This window comes from Puma concolor, chromosome B2, assembly GCF_028749965.1.
Source record: "Puma concolor isolate L17-30 chromosome B2, mPumCon1.1.hap2, whole genome shotgun sequence".
Lineage (NCBI taxonomy): Eukaryota > Metazoa > Chordata > Mammalia > Carnivora > Felidae > Puma > Puma concolor.
In genome coordinates this window covers 140,891,919-140,913,247 of record NC_141671.1, presented here as the reverse complement: position 1 = coordinate 140,913,247, position 21,329 = coordinate 140,891,919, and the positions used below count along the sequence as shown (strand labels likewise).

At 39.7% G+C, this 21,329-nt stretch overlaps 1 protein-coding gene and 1 pseudogene across 5 annotated transcripts in view; one reads left to right on the top strand and one right to left on the bottom strand.

Annotated features, from left to right (window-relative positions):
- Window positions 1-21,329, top strand: part of IPCEF1 (interaction protein for cytohesin exchange factors 1) — a 184,795-nt gene that overhangs the window by 65,746 nt on the left and 97,720 nt on the right. The window contains exon 1 of one of the 5 annotated variants that reach the window (XM_086708187.1): window positions 20,115-20,154. The exons of the other annotated variants lie outside the window; for them this stretch is intronic. Coding sequence (XP_086564313.1) covers window positions 20,130-20,154 — 25 coding nt within the window. The 5' untranslated portion in view covers window positions 20,115-20,129. Of the gene's footprint in view, window positions 1-20,114; window positions 20,155-21,329 lie in introns of those variants that run through there. 5 annotated transcript variants of the gene reach the window in all.
- LOC112862077 (small ribosomal subunit protein eS6-like) lies at window positions 1,456-2,437 on the bottom strand (annotated as a pseudogene).

Here is a 21,329-nt window from a genome sequence, read left to right as displayed (position 1 = left end):
TGGCCTCCTTGTGTCTGGCCTTACACAAGCCAGACGCCCTTTCAATCCCAATTCAGTGCTCTGGTTGCTCCGCTCTTGGATTCCCACAGGTTGTTTCCTTATCTCATTCTGGTCTTCACTCAAATGTCACCTATTTAGGGAGACTGTTCCCATCCATGCATTTAAAATTACATCCCTCTATAATACTCGTGTCTATTTTATTTTTCTTCATTTGTTTCCATCGATTATACTATTTATTTTACTTATTTATCCTGTTAATTGTCTAACCCCACGAAATGTAAACCCCGTGAAGGCAAGGGGCTTTTATCTACTCTGTGCTGTATCTTTGGGCTCTAAAACTGCATGTGCTACATAGTTAGCCACGAAGTATTCGATAAATGAGTGAATGAGTGGCAAACCTACGCCATATGCTTGCTCCTGTTTGGGGGATGTGGGGCCATATGGAGGGGAAGAGGCGGTTCCAGCTGGTCAGGCAAGCGTTAATAAGTGTCAAAAACAAACAAACAAAAGATCCGTCTGGTGAACTTTGAGAAATGGGGTCCGCGTTGAAAGGGGATAAGATGAGTAGGTGGAAGAAAGCCACAGACTATGCAACACTACAGTGGTTTTCTAATTTGTTTGATTTTGAATTTTGAGTGTATATAATTGTCCTTATATGTTATAGTAAGTTTTAAATGTTAGGTAATTTTGCCCGGACAAAAAGTATGGGGAAAATAGTTTTTTTCTGATTTTCTGTATAATTTGTTTCCAATTTTAATTAGATTTTTACTCCTGCTGACCAATGAATGAACGAATAAGCTAGGTTTGGGCAAAGAAATATTTTATTGTTTTCAAGAGAGCAGGTTGCAAGACGGGTTGTCAGGCAATCTCTCTATATTAGATTTCTTCTTAACTGTTTGCCTGTATCCAAATGAAATTTTTGAAGTTAATTTCAGGCTGAATAATTAACAGGTTGATAGCTGTCACTCAAAAGTTTTTATTTGTATCTAATACCCTCTACCCCTTTAATCCGTCTCACTGGAGTTCTATTACTTTTTGTCCAAAGAACTAGCTTTGTGTTTTACTGATCTTCTCCATGTTTTTCTATTTCATTGAGTTCTGCCTTTATTTTTGCTATTTCTTCCTTGGTTTGCTATTTTGCTATTTTTCTAGTTTCATGTGTTGAGCCCTTAGCTCATTTGTTTTCATTCCTTCTTGTGTTCTGATAAATGCATTTAAGGTGTCAGTTTTCCTCTAAAAAGGCTTCAGTTGTGTCTCCTAAAGATTTTGATGTGTAGTGTTTTCAGTGGTGATAAATTCTAAGTATTTCCCATTTGATTTCCTTCTTGATTCAAATTGTTTTTAGAAGTGGTGTGAGATTTTGTTTTCAGACACATAGACATTTTATTTATCTATCTATCTATCTATTTAGAGATTTGATGTCTCATCTTATTTATTTGTTGCTCTTAGAAAATCTCATTTTTGACTAGAGTCAGACTTATGTAGAAGCTGTCAGAGAGGACAGCAGTCGGTTCCCTGGCAATCTGTTCCTGGCATTTTTGTTTGGCCTCCTTCATTCTCTTGGCCAAAAATTTAGCATATTCTGCAGCCTCTTCTTTATTTTTTCTCAGTACGCTATTTCTTAAAAGCAATACACCCACATTTGTGTCGTAGGACACGTGGAATAACAAGACCCTGAATCTTGAGTGCTTTGGTTCCAGGTTTCTTACTTTCCTTGTTTAGGGGCTTTCTCATAACATAGTTGCAGACATTGTCTTTTTTTTAATGTTTATTTATTTTTTGAGAAAAAAAGAGTGTGAGCGGGGGATGGGGGTGAAAACAGAGAGAGGGGCAGTGGATCTGAAGTGGGCTCTGTGAGAAGAGCAGTGAGCCGATGTGGGGCTCAAACTCACGAACCGTGAGATCATGACCTGAGCCGAAGTCGGACGCTTAACTGACTGAGCCACCCTACCACTCCCACTTCATGTTCTTTACAGAGATTGAAAAGGTTGTGGATACTGCTTGCTCTTTTGGGTCCCAGGTGACAAGGCACAGTAGTATCAGTGAGTCTGGGAATATCGTCCTTCCCTTTTTATACAATGACCAAATTGAAAACAGTGAGCTTGGCATCCACAATGCAACCCAGACAGATTTGCACTTCTCTTTCTCCAGTCTTCCTTGGTCTGGAGCAGGAATGCCCCTTACTCAGCAGTAGGAGGTCAGAGCCATGGATCAAGATACCCCGCTTCTTGGGGAAGCCTTGTTTGTCATTGTCACCACTGATTCAGGCCACATTATCCTTCCATTCTTCACCCAGAGCATCAGCAGCAAGTTCTTTGGCCATACGCTTCTCATAAAAGGTACAAAGTTTGCATTCATTGCACACTTCAATGAGTTTCTGGCAGTCAGTAGCTGGGAAAGAGATGTTCAGCTTCATCCTGAAGCAGCTTGCCACCTCCAAAGCACCATGAAAAAAAGCAGACATATAGATATCTTAAAGCTACGTTTTCACTATTAATTTCTACAATTAATGCGTTATAGTCAGAGAACATAATCTGTGTTAAATCGATTCTGTGAAATTTATAAAGACCTCTGTTATAATACATCACTTTGTCAGTTTTTGATAATATACCACGTATGAGGGAAATGAGTGTGTGTATTCTGTTCCTCAAGTACAGAGTTCTGTGTATCTGAAATTTGCTAATTTACAAATTTACTAATTTGAAATTTACATCTGCTTTTCTGTTTACCTATTGTCTGTATAAGCCACTGATTGCTGAGAGATTGTGCTATAATCTTCAACTCCATAATTGCCAAATTATTTGCTTCTTTTTTCCAGTTCTATGAGTTGTGGTTGCTCGATGTATTTTGAGGCAATATATGTTTATGAAGGTTATATATTCCATTTTTGGTTTTTTTATTAGTCTGTAACATCTTTCTCTATTAAACATATGTATATATGTTTGGGGGCGCCTGGGTGGCGCAGTCGGTTAAGCGTCCGACTTCAGCCAGGTCACGATCTCGCGGTCCGTGAGTTCGAGCCCCGCGTCAGACTCTGGGCTGATGGCTCAGAGCCTGGAGCCTGTTTCCGATTCTGTGTCTCCCTCTCTCTCTGCCCCTCCTCCGTTCATTCTCTGTCTCTCTCTGTCCCCCAAAAAATAAATAAACGTTGAAAAAAAAAATTAAACATATGTATATATGTTTAACAATGCCTGGTAAATATATTATATATGTGTGTGTGTGTATATATATACATGAATTGTTTATTTTCAGATATTAAAATCTTTACCACAGCTTGCTTTGGGTGTATGTTTGCCTGGATATCAGGCAGGATATCTCCAATGTCTCCATATTTTTATTTTTAACTTTCCCTATCCTTTTATTTTCTGTTTTTCTTCTTTTAGATGCATATTGTTAGATCTTGGTTTTTAAAATGACTTTTATTTTGTGATATAAAATACATTATGTTAGATAAAATATACATACAGAGGAGTGTACAAACAAATTTTAATATTTCGGTAATTTGTCCCAAAGCGTAAATTCTAGACTACTCGAGTCAAGAAATAGAATTACTGTCAGAAGCTTAAAATGCTCTCTTGTGCCCCTTCCAATAAATCTCTGCCATCCCCCCAAAGGTAACCACTCTCCTGCCATTTGTGGTCACTCATTACTTCCTTACATTCCCTTACAATTTTATGGCCCACTAAACACTATGCTAAACACTATGGCCTTTGCTAAACACTATGGCCTAGTTTTGCCTGATTATATTATTTTGTGTCTGTCTTCTTTCCCTCAGTATTATGTGACTGAGTGTAGAAGTAGTTTTTTCTTTTCTCTTCTTTTTATTGCTAAGGAGTGTTCCATTGTATGATTATAACACAATTTATCCACTTTCCTGTTGATGGACATGTGGGTCATTTTCAGCATTTTGGCTATTTTAATCCCTCTAGAAGCATTGTTATCCGTGTTTAGCGTACCTCTGCTTGCACATCTGGCACGTGTGCCCCTCACAGTAAAATTTATGGATCAAAGACCGTGCATGTGATCAACTTCGGCAGATATTGCTAAACAGCTTTCCAGTTGGTTGCCCCAGTTTGTACTCCCAATAGCAGGGTTTGAGAGTTTTTATGTTGATACATGGTATCGTCAGTCTTAAAATTTCATTATTTTGGTAGTTTTACCTTGCATTGGCCTGATTGTTAATGAGGTTAAACACCTTTTCATATATATTTAGCTGATTGATATACTTTTTTGTAAAATGGCTATTAAGTCTTTCCCATTTTTTCCTTGGGTTTTTTTTTTGCTTGTTTTTTACTGATTAATAGGACTTCTTTACACATGCTGGTATGGGGTTGTAGGGGTTATACGTATTGCACTCTGTTCTCATTCATCTGCTTTTACAATCCCTAATGTTGTCTTTGGGTGAGTGGAAATTCTTAATTTCAGTGTGTTCCCACTTATGAAGCTCTTCCTTTATGCTTGGAGCCAATGGGGAATGACAGTATTGTCAATAAATGATAATGAGCCAATTGGTTATTAATTTTAAAAATGAAACTTTACTTTTATTTGAAATATAATCAAAAATTAATTGCAAGTAGATTGTATATCTAATATGAAAGGCAGACAAAGAAAGTTCTAGAATAAAAGGTAGGATAATATCCTTATGACCATAAAATAGTAAAATTAAGAGCAAATAAGAAACACTAACCATAGTCATCTTTCCATTCTCAAACGTTGTAAACTAATTAATGAACATAGCACATCCTTCCAATTATTTAATTATTCTTTAAAAAAATTTTTTAATGTTTATTTTATTTTATTTTTGAGAGAGAGAGACAGAGAGACAGAGAGAGAGAGACAGAGAGAGAAGAGCACGGGAGGGACAGAGAGAGAGGGAGACACAGAATCCGAAGCAGGCTCCAGGCTCCGAGCTGCCAGCACAGAGCCCGATGCAGGGCCTGAACTCATGAATAGTGAGATCATGACCCGAGCTTAAGTCATAAGCTTAACTGAGCCATGCAGGTACCCCTATTTAGCTCTTCTTTAATTTATTTCAATAATGTTTTATAGATTTATAGATTTTTTCATAGAAGTATTACACAACTTTTGTTAGGTTCATTCTAATGTATTTGAAATTTGATGATGTTGCTATATATGTATCTTCTTAAAAATTTTATTTTCATGCTATTTATCACTGGCATATGAAAATTTTATTGAACTTTACCTATTGGCCTTATATCTATTAACCTTCTATGTCTACTCTGTAGTCTTAATAATTCATGTGCAGGTTCTTTTCCACATGTAATATCGTATCATCTGAGAATACTGAGTCTTAATTTTTAATTTTAATCATTATAATTCTTACAATTTTTTGTTTTATTCAATGTTTTACTTAATGTTTATTTATTTTTTGAAGGAGACAGAGGCAGAGTGTGAGTGGGGGATGGGCAGAGAGAGAGGGAGACACAGAATCCGAAATAAGCTGCAGGCTCTGAGCTGTCAGCACAGAGCCTGACATGGGGCTCGAACTGATGAGTCTTGAGATCATGACCTGAGCTGAAGTCAAATGCTTAACCAACTGAGTCACCCAGGTGCCCCTTAATTCTTATAATTTTTAAATGAGCCCTGCTAATACAGTGTTGTTGGTGGTGAACATCTTTGGTTTATTCCTAATGTTAACGGAAAAGTTTTCTACATTTCACCATCAAATATGTGATGGAGGAAATAAGGACCATTTTACTCATTGAAAACGGTGCAGTAAGAACCTCTTTGTTTTGACCATGATAGGATTTGGGAAGGACTTGGTCTGGCAGTTCATCTCTGATCCACCTGGTTTTAGCTGGACTGGTTGGGAGGAGAATCCACTTCCAAGATCACTTTTTCCTCTACACATCTAGAGCCTTGGCGTTCTTTGTTTTTTTTTTCTTTTCCGCGTGGCGTTTCATCCTCCTGGGACTATCAACATGGGTTTTTACAGCATGGCCAGAGTAACTGGACTTTATAAATGTCATCTGGCCCCCCTAGGACAAGTCTATTTCTTTCAGATCTAAAATCCTATGAATCTGAGTCCCTGAGGTCATAGCAGTTGCAATTAAACATACCTATTTACTGAAAAACAATTTCTAATCTCAACTTTGGGCATGACCAAATTTTAGTACTATGGGGCAAAGAAAAAATAGATGATTCCCTTGGTTTTTGTGATGACAGACTTTTACTTTTGAGGTTAGATGATGTTATCTAGGGTGCTGGAAGAGTGGCAGGTGCACATGTAAGTTGACTGTGAGGAGGTGGGGACAAAACCGTGTAAGTGAGGTGTGAGCGAGAAAGAGAGTGTGAAGCGACAAAGTTGGGCGGGCCACAGGAAGCTGGGCGGACCACAGGAGGCTGGCTGGAAAATAAAAAGTCTCTGGCTTTACTTAAAAGCAAGAACAAAATAACCCGAAGACAAATGGAAAATCTCACACACAAAGTCTAGAAAGGGATGGAAACAAAAATACTCACACAAGTGCTCGGGGTAAGGTGAGCTGAAGTGTCTGGCCAATTACAATCTACCCTGTAATTTTTGTATTACTTCGCAGGACTTTATGCAGTACGGTAGTGTATTTAAAAAACAAACGGAGCAAACACTTCATTTAGAAATAACCACAAAACTTCTTTTGTAAAACTTAAATTTCTGGGTTTATAACTCCAGCAGATGAAAAAAAAATGCTCTATTGAAACCTAAAGAATGTGAAATTGGGGAGTCAAATAATGTTTTGGTCTTTGGTCTCAAGCTAAATAGTATACTTACATGTTGGTCCACTAGGTGTCTCTTTGCATACATGTTATGATTCCAGCCAGAGGCAGCTACTCTATTCTTGAAGGAAACAGTTTACATGGATTGTGCCAACAAATGCCTTAATTTGAGAGTGTTTAAGAATGACTTTAATTTACAGTTCTTCCTACAGGATAAAGAGATGTGTCTTGGCTACATCTCTCACTCCTGCATTAGAAGTTTTGAAAGCATTGACCCAGAATTGTCAGTAGCTGCAGAATTCAGGTACTTGCACTGGGGTTGTTGACAGGCTGATATTGCGCAATAGTTGCCCATTTGGGATTATGAGCAGGAAGCCAGCCCCACATGATTTCTGAATGAAGCCTTGGCAAGGATACTCAATTCCAAAACAAGCTGTGTTTGGCTCTCCACTGTCTCTTTCTAGGAGCCCTATGCCTTCCTGATCAGATCCTTCAAAATTACCCATGGGCGCACATGTAGCCCTTTGTGTACAAGGTATCACTTTGAGTCACATAAGGTCCCTTTGAATTGTCCAAATTTGGTAAATAATTTACCCACACTAACTTATCCTAAAATAAAGGCAGGGCCAATATAAGTGAATAAATATTCATTAGGTGCCTGCTGATAGTATGTCTGGACTGTAGTATCTATGAGAATTATTATACTCTTTCATCCTGTAAGAATGTGATGAGATTTACTATTTGCAGAAAAATTAAGCATATTGCTAAGGAGAAGTTGAAAAGGCAAAGATTATTTGGACACTGCTGCTGTCCAAAGGGCCCCGGGCTTAGAGTATGAAGACCTGAATTCAAATTCTGAATTTATAACTTGCTAGCTGTGTAAAGTAGGTGGTCTGCCTGCTCTGTATGTCAGTTTATTCATTTCTAAACGTATAGGTAATACTAGTTTACAGAGTTGGCATGCCAGCTACAGTGAGCACCAATTCTGGCAAATATCATTATAAGAGCCTCCTAGAGAAGTCACCATATTCTTAAAAATTTTTTTCCATTTTTTTTGAGAAATAAATGACGTCACTGTATAAATTTGAGGTGTGCAACGTGGCGTTTTTCTTTTTTTTATTGAAATATGGCTGAAGAATACTGTATTAGTTCCAGGTGTACAACATAGTAATTCAACTCATATACAGTATGAAATGATCAGTGGGATGTATAGTTACCATCAGTCACCATACGAAGTTATTACAATATTATTGACTATGTTCCCTGACAGCCTAATGGTTTGATTTATATATTTTGTGAAATGATTCACCACTTTGGTTCAGCAAACATCTATCTTCTTATATAAATACAGTAAAAAGAAAAGAAAACGAGAATAAAAGAAACCATTTTCTCCTTGTGAAGAGAACTTGTTAGAATTTACTCTTAACAACTTTCCTTTATGTCCCACGACGGTGTTAGCTAGTCATCGTGTTTGTTACACTTCTAGTACTTATTTGTGTTGTGACCTGAAGTTTGCACCCTTTAAGAGAATATTTATTTACTTTTGAGAGAGAGAGACAGAGAGCGTGTGAGTACACATGCAAGCAGAGGAGGGGCAGAGAGAGAGAGAGAGGGAGAGAGAGAATCCTAAGCGGGCTCTACACTGCCAGTGCAGAGCCTCACATGGGGCTCCATCCCATGAACTGTTAGATCATTAACCGAGCTGAAATCAAGAGTCAGACACTCAACCTACTGAGCCACCCAGGCACCCCAGAAGTTTGTGTTTTTGACCACTTGCTTCCAATTCCTCCTCCCCCAATCCCTGCTTCTGGTACCCACAAGTCTGATCTCTTTCTCTAGAGTTTGCTTTTTTTTTTTTTAAATAATGTTTATTTATTTGTGAGAGAGAGGGAAGACGCGCATGAGTGGGGGAGGGGCAGAGAGAGAGGGAGGCAGAGGCTCTGCGTTGACAGCACAGACCCTGATGTGGGGCTCGACCCATGAACTGTGAGACCATGACCCGAGCCAAAGTCAGATGCTTAACTGACTGAACCACCCAGGCGCCCCTGTTTATTTTAGATTCACTTACAAGTGAGATCTTGTCTTTCTCTGTTTGACTTATTTCACTTAGTATAATTCCTTCAAGGTCCATCCATGTTGTCCCAAATGGTAGGATTTCCTTGTTTTTGGTTTTCGGGTTTTTTTTTGGTTGAATAATATTTTATTTTGTCTATATGCACCCAAACTTCTTTAGCCATCCATCAGAGATAGACACTTAGGTTGTTTCTGTGTCATGGTTATTGTGAATAATACTATGATCATGGGGGTGCAGATATCTTTTCAAGTTACTGTTTTCATTTCCGTCAGATAAATACTCAGAAGTAGAATTACTGGATCATGGGGTAGTTCTATTTTTTTATTTTTTGAGGATCCTCCATACTGTTTTCCACAATGGCTGCACCAATTTACATGCTCACCAACAGTACACACGGTTCCCTTTTCTCCACATCTTTACAGCTTTTGTCATCTCTTATCTTTTTGCTGACAGATGGCTATTCTAACAGGGATGAGGTGATATCTCATTGGGGTTTTAATTTGCATTTCCCTAGTGACCAGTGATGTTGAGCATCTTTTCATGTACCCATTGGCCTTTTGTATATCTTCTTTAGAGAAATGTCTGTTCAGGTACTATGCCCATTTTTTATTGGATTATTTGTGTTTTTTTGCTCTTGAGTTGTATAAGTTCTTTATATGTTTTGGATGTTAACTCTTTATCAGATATATGGTTTGGATGTATTTTTTTTCCCATTCTGTAGGTTTGTCTTTTGACTTTGTTGATGGGTTCATTTTTTACAAGTTAATTTATTTATTTTGAGAGAGAGAGAGAGAGCAAGTGAGCAAGAGAGCAGGGGAAGGGCAGAGAGAAAGAATCCCAAGCAGGCTCTACAGTGTCAATGCAGAGCCTGATGTAGGGCTCGATCTCATGAACCATGAGATCATGCCCTGAACTGAAATCAGGGGCTGGATGCTTGACTGACTAAGTCACCCAGGTGCCCCTGTTGATGGGTTCTTTTGCTGTGCAGAAGCTTTTTTAGTTTGATTTGGCCCCACATATATTTTTAATTTTGTTGCTTGTGTTTTAGATGTCATATCCAAGAAATCATTACTAAGACTCATGTCAAGAAGGTTTTTTCCTTACGTTTTCTTCTACGGGTTTCATGGTTTTCGGTATTACTAAAACTTACACAACTCAAGAGCAGAAAAACCACAAATAATCCAATAAAAAATGGGTCTTTAATCTATTTCAAATTAATTTTTGTGGGTGTTAAAAGATACAGCGTAGGAGTGCTGATAATACTGACTCCATCTTTGGCCCTCCATCTTGTACTTTTCTGCACAATGACCTCCCTCAGGGCTATGTGTTCCAATCCCTGTGGAGGTTAATGTATGTCCTGCCCAGAAGGCAGGAAGGCTTGTTTTGAGCTTCTATCTAGCACACAGATGGCATCACTTTAGATAGCTAGTACAGATCCTTTAGCACACAGATGGCACAGCTTTAGTTAACTACCCTTCGACCTCATCATAATGCCCCTCTATAAAACCTGTGGATTAAGGTCTGAGCTTTGTGGAGAATAGCTCCATAATGCCTGGGTCATCACAGATGACCGATCCCACTGGCAGTAAGTTACTCTGAAAAAACTCTGTAAACAGTATGTAGTGGCTTACTTTGGTTTTTGGTCTCAAAGTGCCTTCTTAATTTGGAAGATACTTACTGTTCCTCCTCCACCTTCTAACATATGGGTTCAGTTTCATCCTTTTATATGTGAATATCTAATTATCTAGCAACATTTATTGAAGAGACTTTCTTTTCTCTACTGAGTATCCTTGGCTCCTTTGTCAAATATTAGTTGACCATGGGGTGCCTGGGTGGCTCAGTTGGTTAAGCATCTGACTTTGGCTCAGGCCATGGTCTGATGGTTTGTGGGTTCGAGCCCCACGTTGAGATCTGTGCTGACAGCCTGGAGTCTGCTTCAGATTTTGTGTCTCCCTCTCTCTCTACCCCTCCCCCACTTGTGCTCTCTCTCTCTCTCTCTCTCTCTCTGTCTTTCTCTCTCTCAGAAATAATAATTAAAAAATATTAGTTGGCCATATATGCTTGGGTTTATTTCTGGGCTCTCTATTCTAGTGGTCTGTCTCTTTTTATGCCATTACCATCCTGTTTTGATGAGTATAGCTTATGGTACAGCTTGAAGTTAGGAAGTATGATACCTCCTGTTTCGGTCTTTCTCAAGATTTCTTTGGCTAGTTAGAGTCTTTTGAGTTTCCATATAAATTTTAGGAGTGTTTTTTCTACTGTAAACATTTTGATAGGGATTGAATTGAATCTATAGATGGCTTTGGTAGTACTGATTATTTTAACAATACTAATTCTTCCAATCCACGAGCACAGAATACCTTTCCATTTATTTGTGTCTCCTTCAATTTCTTTTTTCAAAGTTGTGTAGAGTTTAGTTTACCTCCTTAGGTAAATTTATTTCTAAGTATTTTATTATAAATGGGATTAATTTCTTTCCTAGAAATGTTGTCGTCAGTTTATAGAAACACTACTAATTTTGTATCCTGCAACTTTACCAGATTCATTGATTAGATCCACTGTTTTTTGGTTGAGCCTTTAGGATTTTCTATACGTAAAAGTATGTTGTCCACAAATACAGATAGTTTTACTTGTTCTTTTCCAATTCTGATACCTTTTATTTCTTTTTCCTAACTGATTGCTCTATCTAGGGCTTCCAGTAGTATGTTGAATAGGAGTGGTGAGAGTGGGCACAATTGTCTAATTCCTGATCTTAGAGAAAAAGCTTTCATCTTTTCATCACTGAGTATGATGTTAGCTGTGGGCTTGCCATTTATGGCCTTTATTATTTTGACATATGTTCCTTCTATGCATAATGTGTTGAGTTTTTATGATGAATGGATGCTGAATTTTGTTTGCTCTTTCTGTGTGTATTGAGATGATCAAATGATCCTGTTCTTTAATTAATGTGACATATCACACTGATTTGTACACTGTTGACTTAAACTATCCCTGCATCCCAGGAATAAATTCCACTTGATCATGGTGAATAATCCTTTTCATGTGCTGGTGAATTTGGTTTGCTAGCACTTTATTGGGAATTTTTGTATCCCAGTTCATCAGGGATATTAGTTTGTTGTTTTCTTTTCTAGTAGTGTCCTTTTTATGGTTCGGTATCAGGATGATGCTGGCCTTGTGAAAGCAGTTTGAGATTCTTCCCTTCTCTTTAACTGTTTTGGAAGAGTTTCAGAAAGATTGGTGTTCATTCTTTAAGTGTTTGGTGAAAGTCACAAGTGAAGTCCTCTGGTCCTGGGCTTTTCTTTGTTGAGATATATATTTTTTATGATTGACCCAGTATCCTTACTGGCAACTGTTCTTTTCAGATTTTCTACTTATTCCTGATTCAGTCTCGGTAAGTAGTATGTTTTAAGAATTTTTCCATTTCTTCTAAGTTGTCCAGTTTATTGGTTTACAGCCTCTTCATAATACCCCTTATTATCCTTAGAATTTCTGTGGTATCAGTTGTAATGTCTCCTTTTTTATTTATAATTTTGTTGATTTAAGTATTTTCTATGTTTTTCTTGGTTAGTCTAGCTCAGGGTTTGTCAAGTTTATCTTTTCAAACTCTAAGTTTGGTTAATATTTTCTATTGTTTTTCTCTTCTCTATTTCACTTTTTTCTTCTATAATTATTATTTCCTGTATTCTGCTAACTTTCTGCTCAGTTTGTCCTTTTTCTAGTTCTTTAAAGTGTAGAGTTAGATTATTTATTTGGGATTTTTCTTGCTTTGTTTCATAGGTGTTTATTGCTATGAACTTTCCTCTTAGAACTGTTTTTGCTGCATCCCATTAAGTTCTGGCATGTTGTATTTCCATTTTTGTTCATCCCAAGAAAAAAAATGTTTAAAAATGTTTATTTATTTATTGTGAGAGAGCAAGCAACAGTGTATGAGCAGGGGAGGGGGAGAGAGAGAGAGAGAGAGAGGAGAGAGAGAAAATCCCAAGCAGGCAGTGCACTGTCAGTGCAGAGCCCAGTGTGGGATTCCATCTCGTGAACCATGAGATCATGACCTGAGCCAAAATCAAGAGTTGGATGCTTAACCGACTCAGTCACCCAGGCGCCCTGTGTCTCAAGAAAATTTTTATTTCCCCTTTAATTTCTTCTTTGGTTCATTTGTGGCTCAAGAGAGTTCTGTTTAATTTCCGTGTGTTTGTGAATTTTCCAGTTTTCCTCTTGTTATTGATTTCTAGTTTCATGACATTGTGGTCAGAGAAGATAGTTGATATCCTTTCAATCTTCTTGAGTATGCTAAGACTTGTTTTGTGATCTAACATATGGTCTATCCTAGAAAATGTTCTATGTGTGCTTGAGAAGAATATGTACTGCTATTGTTGAACAGAATGTCTGTTAGGTCCATTTGGTCTATAGTGTTGTTCCAGTCTGCTGTTTCCTTATTGATTCTCTGTCTGGATGACCTATATACTGTAGAGAGTTGGGTATTAAAGTCCCCAACTATTATTGCATTACTGTTTATTCCTTCTTTTAGCTCTGTCAGTTTTTGCTTTATGTGTTTAGGTGCTCTAATGTGGGGTATATAAGTATTTACAATTGTTATGTTGTCTTGATGTATCGACACCTTAATCGTTATATAATGACCTTTGTCTCTTTTAACTATTTTTAAAGTATATTTTGTCTGATATAAGTATAGTTACCCTTGCTTTTTGTAGTTACCTTTTACTTGAAAGGTCTTTTTCCATCCCTTTACTCTCAGTGTATGTGTGTCTTTAAGGCCAAAGTGAGTATCTTGTAGGCAGTATATTATTGGATCTTGTTTTATACATTCAGCTACTCTATGTCTTTTGATTGAAGAATTTAATCCTTTTGCATTTAAAATAATTATTGATAGGTAAAGACTTACTATTGTCATTTTGTTAATTGTTTTCCAGTTGCTTTGTAGATCCGTTGTTCCTTGTTTCTTATCCCTTTGTGTATGCTGTTTTTTTTTTTTTTTTTTTTTTTTTTTTGGAGAGACAGAGAGGGTGCAAGTGAGCAGGGGGGCAGAGAGAGAGTGGGAGAAAATCCCAGGAGGGGCAGAGAGAGAGCGAGTGAGAGGGAGAGAGAAAGAGAGGGGGGGGAAGTGGGGTTCACCCAGGGCAGGGCTTGTGCTCACCTGAAGAAGGGGCTCGTGCTTACCCAACGTGGGAGTCGAACTCATGGACCATGAGATCGTGACCTGAGCCAAAGTTAGATGCTTAACTGACTGAGCCATCCAGGCACCCCTGCGAATGCTTTGATATCTTTTGGTACCCATATGCTTTAACATCTTTATCATGTCCTTTTGCATAATTATTACAAGATTTCCCCTTGTGGTTACCATGAGGCTTATGTAAAATATCTTACACTTCTAACACCCTTTTTTAAATTTGATAATGAATTAATTTCAATAGAATTTTCATACTTTACATTTTTACCTCTTATCCCCCTCCCATTTAGGCTATTGCTGTTATAATTTACATGTTTTTATATTGTGTAACTAATAACAGTTTATTGTATTTATGGTCGTTTTGCTACATTCATTTAACTTTTAAACTAGAGTAATGAGTTATGCACCATTATTACCATATTGCAAAATCTAACTATGACTATATATGTACTATTACCCGTGAAATCTACACTGCCTTTTTGTATTTTTATGCTGTTAAATTAGCATTATTCTACTTCCACTCAAAGAGCTCCCTTTAGCATTTCTTGCAAGGCAGGTTGGTTGTAATGAACTCCCTCAGCTTTTATTTTTTCAGGGAAGTCTTTATCCCTCCTTCATTTTTGTAATTAAAAAAAAAATAATGTTTATTTACTTTTGAGAGAGAGCGAGAGTGAGGGAGGGGCAGAGGAAGAGAGAGGGAAACACAGAATCTGAAGCAGTCTCCAAGCTCTGAGCTGTCAGCACAGAGCCTGACAGAGGGCTCGAACTCACAAACCATGAGATTATGACCTGAGCCAAAGTTGGACGCTTAACCGACTGAGCCATCCAGGTGGTCCAGTGATACCCATTTCTTTGGGGCCAGTTATTAGAGCTTTATCAGTTTCTTTGGTGGTGTCATATTTACCTGATTTTTATATGATCCTTCTTTCCTTTTGTTGGTTTCAGTGCATTTGAATCATGGGCCTTCTTTTCTGAACTTTATAGGTTTGCTTTGGCAGAGGCAGTTTTTCACCAGTTAGCTCAGTGTGGGTTTCTGGGTGTGTCTGCTGGTGATGTCTTTGGGCAGGTGAGACCTGCTATTGTCTATTTTTGGCTGAGGCAACTGTTTGAGCTCTGATGATGGAGATGGGGCTGTGCCACTGGCTGAGAATCGTTGGATGGGACTACTGGCTTGGTTCGTTACCCAAGTGAGGCTGTAAGATTGGCTCCACAGTGGCGGGAATTCTTTGGTCAGGCTTACTAGATGGTTGGGACTGGGTACTGCCTTTAGTAGTAGCTGAAGCTATGAATGAGCTTCCCCACCCTGAAAGGGCAGTGGGCCAGGGCCCAGAGCTTGTACAGCTTGTTGTTTGGGGACCTGAACCCGGCCTGAGTGTGTCCTGAATTCCCCAGTCAGGGGAATCCACCCATTTTGCTGTGCAGATCGGGGAAGCCATGGGCTGTGCTCTCGGTTCAAGTGCCACTGTACATAAGGCTGTGGAATATACTGTGCGGCTTCGTGTGTGCTTTGGTTACGTTTTCTTGTCAGACAGGCTGAAGGCTGTGTTCAGTGATGAGTAGGGCTATGAATTAGATTCCCTGCCCAAGCATAGTGCAAGCAGCTCTAAAGCCAGTAAAGCTCTTTGTTCATTGTCTTAACTCAAGCTGACCTGTCTGACTTTGCGGTGCAAACCACTGGCTCTGTCTGCTCTGCTCTTGACTCAAGCACCACTAGGTTGCACACCTTTCAGGTGTTTTCTCCAGCCCTTCTGATTTGATGGGTCCAGAAGACACTCTCTGTAGTTGGTGGGGCCAAATCTCAGCCCCTTGCCTGGGTGGGAGGGGAGGAGCCACCCCAGGCCATTGACAATTTCCCAAATAGGTTGTCTATTTAGGAGGAGCCGGGAGCTACCTTCAGCCTTGGCTATGAATTAATTCATCCACAAGTGTATAGCCCGGGAAGCCTTCACACTTGGTACTGGCTTTGCCCTGGGGGAGATCAGCTCTGTCCACCTGGCTCTTGGCTCCAGTGCCACTGGGCTGCACAGCCTCCAGGAGTTCATCAGCCTTTTTTGTCAGATGGGGCTGGAAGGCACTCTCCACAGCAGGTGGGGCTATGGCTCGGCATCTTGCCTGGATGTGGGCCACACAGCTCTGTGGCTGACAAAATTTGTTGGAGGATCTGAATCAGACAGATCTGCACCCCTCCTCCCTGCCCTCGCCACCCCAGAGTTCCCTGGTCAGAGTGCGGCCCCAACTTGGTTCTGTAGATGAACAAAGCCTCTGGTTGAGTTTACTACTTGGGTACTGCAGGCATGAACTTGGTCTCCCAAGATCTGTGTGCTGCTTGTTGCCAGCCCAACCTTCCTTCTCCATCATAGTCAGATTTGGGGGGCTGGGCCCTACAGATTCGTCTACAATCCCTGTGGTACGATATTAGGGTAGAGTCTCCTACAAAGTGACTCACAGCGCTGGGAAGCTGGGTTCTCAGGGGAGATCTCTGCACATGGTGCTGCCCTGTCTTGGGGGAGAGGCGATGTAGTCAACATGTAGCCATTTCTCTTACCCTTCTAAAGCATCATCTTGGGCTTTGAGGTGCAGGGAGCTACTTCAGCCTCACCCTTATGTTCTAGAATTCTCTCAATGGTGTTTTGTTCTTGAATAGATGTTACTTGTTCTTCTTGTGAGAGGCAGCAAAGTAAGAAGCAACTTATGTCCGGGTGCGTGGGTGGCTCAGTCGGTTAAGTGTCTGACTTTTGGTTTTGGCTCAGGTCATATCTCACGGTTTGTGACTTTGAGTCTCTGCATCAGGCTCTGTGCTGTCAGTGCAAAGCCTGCTTTGGATCCTCTGTCCTCCTCTCTCTCCGCCCTTCCTCCAGCTTGCACCCTGTGTCTCTCTCAAAATAAATAAATAAACTTTGAAAAAAAAAAAAAAGAAACCATTTCTGTCACCATGTTGGTAATGTTACTCCAGTCACCTTGTTCTTGAAAAAGGAAGCCTTTCCATTATTATGCACAACAGTTCAGCTCCCTTTGGTCTCTACATTCTCTACTCATCCTGTCTGACAAAGCCTTGGGCACTACCTTTGCAAAGTCGTAAGGCCTGTTAAAGTGATATTTCCCAATGAAAGAGCTAGCCAGACAAAAGGGGAATTTTGGCCCCAATTCCACCTCAATAGGTGCAAACAGCAGGCAGCTTTTGTAATAGGTTTTCTTTCTCTGGCTTTCTTCCAGCCAGCAATGGTCCCGTGGTAGAGACCACTGCTGCATAGGGTATACTTTATTCACTCTGGTGGAACACGTTCCGTGGAAGGCCATTTGGCAAAGCTGAGTTAGAACGACTGGCTGTCTCAGAGCAGTGTGTGTACAGTCCGGATCACACAAGCAGAAAGTGTGCTATCTTCCACGCAGAGAAAATAGGATTATGATTCTTGCCGAATAAAGAAAATAAAGTGGAGAAAATGAGGGATGCGAATTGCAGAAAGGTAAGGGCCATCACTTGCTGTTCATACCTGGTCCACCTTAGAGCACTGCATCTTCTCTCACCACAAACAGGGGTGTGGAGGGGAAGGAGTCAGCTGCTGTTACTCAAGGGCTGCCATTGGAGAGACCCAGGGTGAGCTCCTGGGTCAGACTGTAGTGGACTTTGAGATTTGGCCTGGGGGTTCCTAGTGTTTCCTGTGGCCTCACCAGAGGCCTAGTGGCCCTTTCCCTACTTGATGTGGTGTCTTGGTGCTACTATCAACCTTTGAGAAGATTCCTTGAGTTTCAGCCACAAATGTCCTAGATCAGACCTAAGCACACAGCTAGATTGAATCTTAGAAGGACTTAGAAGGACTTAGAACCCTAGAAGTTCTTGGGATCTGTCACCGCCTGGAAGAGGAAGTAGGTACCATGCAGGTTTTATCTGCATCACTGTACAAGGCTGCTGTTAGGATGTGTGTGTGTGTGTGTGTGTGTGTGTGTGTGTGTGTGTGTGTTTAGAGGGGTGTGCAAATATGTTTTGCAAGGCCCTTGCCTATATAAATAATTTGAAGAGCTGAAAGCGTGCTAGCCTAATTCTGCAAGGCCTGTGGGAGCAATCACTTATAGGTAGGGCTGGCATGATGGAATTTAAGACAATCAGGGGAACAGAATCAGCTCCATGGGGTTGAGTCTCTTCCAGCATCTAGTGAACCCTATGAGCTGGGGAAGGAGAGTGTCTCAAAAGGAGCAATGGGCATAGGGTGAGATCCGTAGGGCATGGCCCACTTACCTGAGCCCTAAGGGCAGGCATGCGGGAGTGAAGACTGCAATCTTTGAAGTTTGGGGTTCTGGAGGCTCACAGAAGGGCCAGAGACCCCTCCAGTCCAGGGACACAAAGGAGTTTCGTGCCTTCCCAAGGGGGCGTGGTCAACAGCCATGTGCACCTGGTGGTGCAGGTTCTTCCGGGAGGTAGAAGAGTCAGGTTGTTCAAGATGTCTTGCCGTTTGCCACCTGCTTGTTACCATAGTAAAATAGTCGATTGGGAGCAGACATTGACATGATTGGCTGACAGAGGAACTATCCTCGCTTGGAATTGTAAATTTTTCTGTCTGAGTCTTGACTGTCAGGGTTGGCAGCTTCTGTGGGAATGTAAGAATGGACAAGCGAGGGAGAGGTCTGCCAGTCTCTTCAGATGATGTATCACAGCATTTCGGTGGTGTTGAAAATAAAGTAATTTTAATCATCATAGTTTGTTTAAAAAAGCTGTGGCTCTGAAAACCATCTGTCAGTTCATCCTCAAAGTGGAGAGACGGCAGAAAAGAAATGTAACAAAACGAGTGGGAAACTTCACAATAAAAAGAGAAAAGAATGAGAGAGAAAAGAAAAAAAACTGAGGATTTTTAAAAGCATGCAGGGAATGGATTGGAATCAGAATGACAATGGAGCTTAAATTTAAAAGAAAAAATGTTTGAGATAATTTGGAAAAGGATTTTTCCTTTTTTGAATTTCCTGGACAAAGTAACAGCTCCAGCCCATCCCCATGCCATACATCATGGTATTTGTGCTCAAAAGGGAGTCATCTTGTATTTAGCTTGCTTCTCTCCTGCTCTGCCTTAACAAGGGATCTGCTAATTGGCAGAAGATAATGGATTAGCTCATGCCCTATGCTTTTATATATGAGCAAAGATGAGTTTTCTCTCTTGCTTCCCATGGCAATGCTATGACGGACTACCATGTAACAGAGGATGCTTGCTTACTGTTCTCATTGCTAGTTAAATGCCCACTTTGTTGCCACACGTATTTCATGCTTTTGGACGATGGAGACTTCTGCCTCTAAGAGTGACCAGCATTTTCTATTTCCTCTTTCGCTCTAGTTCCTGGACTAACAGTAATGCACATGGTTTGCTTATGTCCATGGACTTTCTATAAATCCATTTGTTGCTCTGCGAATATCTTGTCAAATGCGAGCATTGTCATTTTAAAGGCTAAGCATGTTGTGAATTAGTATGTGGGTTTTTAGAATTTTGGTTCAGAGTTGTCTTGCTCTGTGAGAAAAGAAAAAAGGAAGCAGCTTAGGCCACGGTTTATTTCACTTGAAAAACTGTCTTTAAATCACAATAAATTGCCTTTTCTCAAAAAGTTTTTATTTAAATTCCAGTTAGTTAACATACAATGTACTGTTAGTTTCAGGTGTACAATATAATGATTCAACACTTCCATACAATGCCCCGTGCTCATCTAAATCGTCTTCTTTTTGAAAACCTTTAGCACAGTAGGCTCGTACTGGTTTTGCTGCACTATTCCAAAGAATATAAGGTCTGGGGGGAAAAATCAAGGAGGCTACTTTTGGATCAGTTGAACCAATAAATACCTTTAGTGAATTTTTCTTTGCTCTTAAAAAAAAAAAACCCAACCAATTATACTAGCAACTGCCTGTATAGCATTGGTTGGCATGTTGATATTCTTGGTTTATTTTCTGGTTTCAAAGTGATGTAGCACCAGAGTCTATATTTTTGACTTAACTAATTTGCTAAATAGTTTCTAAAATAAGTTGCCAGAATAAACTTGCATTTTGTTTGTGTCTAAAACAAAACAGAATGCTTCTTCACTAGCGTCTTAGTCAGCTTGGGCTTCTAGAACAAAATACATAACTGGGTAACATGTCAACAACACAGATTTATCTGTCCTAGTTCTGGAGACTGGGAGTTCAAGATCATGGTGCCATCATGGTTGGGTTCTGGTAGGAGCTTCTGGGTTGCAGACTGGTGACTCTTCTCCTTGTCTGTTCGCATGGTGGAAAGAGGGTGAACTAGCTCTCCGGCCTCTTTAACGGTATTAATCCGATTTATGAGGACTCCACTGTCATGACCTAATCAGCTCCCAAAGGCCCCACCTCCAAACACATAACATGGGGATGAAAGGTCAACATATGAATTTGGGGGGGAGGGTTGGTGGGACACAAACATTCATTCCATGACAACCAGTATATATTAAGGAATTTTTCTTCTTTGAAATTAACTTTATTATTCATTTGGTAATGAAATGTGTTTTCCACTTTTTCAGTTACAGAACTTATCAGGAATACATTTTATTTCATTTCGCAAACGTAAAAATATATTTACAACCTTACTGTTTTGGCTGTGATGTGTTAAGGAATTGTGTTTTTAAAGAAGATAACTGTCGTCAATGTGACTGAGAAAACTATCCCCTGAAACCGTTAAACTCTGAAACAGGGCACCCAAAATGTCTCTAGGAGGGTAGGTTAGGAAGTTTAATCAACCTTGAAGAGTAAACGCTATTTTATTTGATGAAACCTGTTATCACACTTGCTCGCATCCTTTAGTTGTGTGCTAATTCCATCAGGAGGAATAGTTTTCTGTAGCTAAACCATTTCTAAGTAATTGCTCCCATTCAAGGTAATTGTTCCCATTTCGTGAGCCTGCATAAAGTCCTGCAAATTCCTCATGTGATATTTTATCTAATTCTCACGAAATCCCTGAGCTGGTTGTTAGTATTTCTCTTTCACTATTTGGGGACATTAAGTGATTTTCATAGGTTTCCACATTTAAGGAGCGGCGGAGTGAAATGTTTGACCCTAACCCATGTGGGTGTGTAGTAGTAGTTTTGAAACGTGTTATTTTGGCCGTGTACCCAGAAAGTAATTTGGAAGCCTGATATATTCCCTGACACTTTACATCGTCACCTAGAATTTTCATTGTATGTTTAAATGGTTGCAAAAGATGTCACTTCTGGTGTATTATAAGTCTTGATAGTAAAAAGATTATATTTAAATATATATAGAAATATATAAAACGTTATACTTAAATATAACCTAGGCAATCTAAATAGCACAGAGATTTTATATGTTTCATTAATTATTTTTTAAAAAGTCATCTTTAGAGTTTTAATTTTACA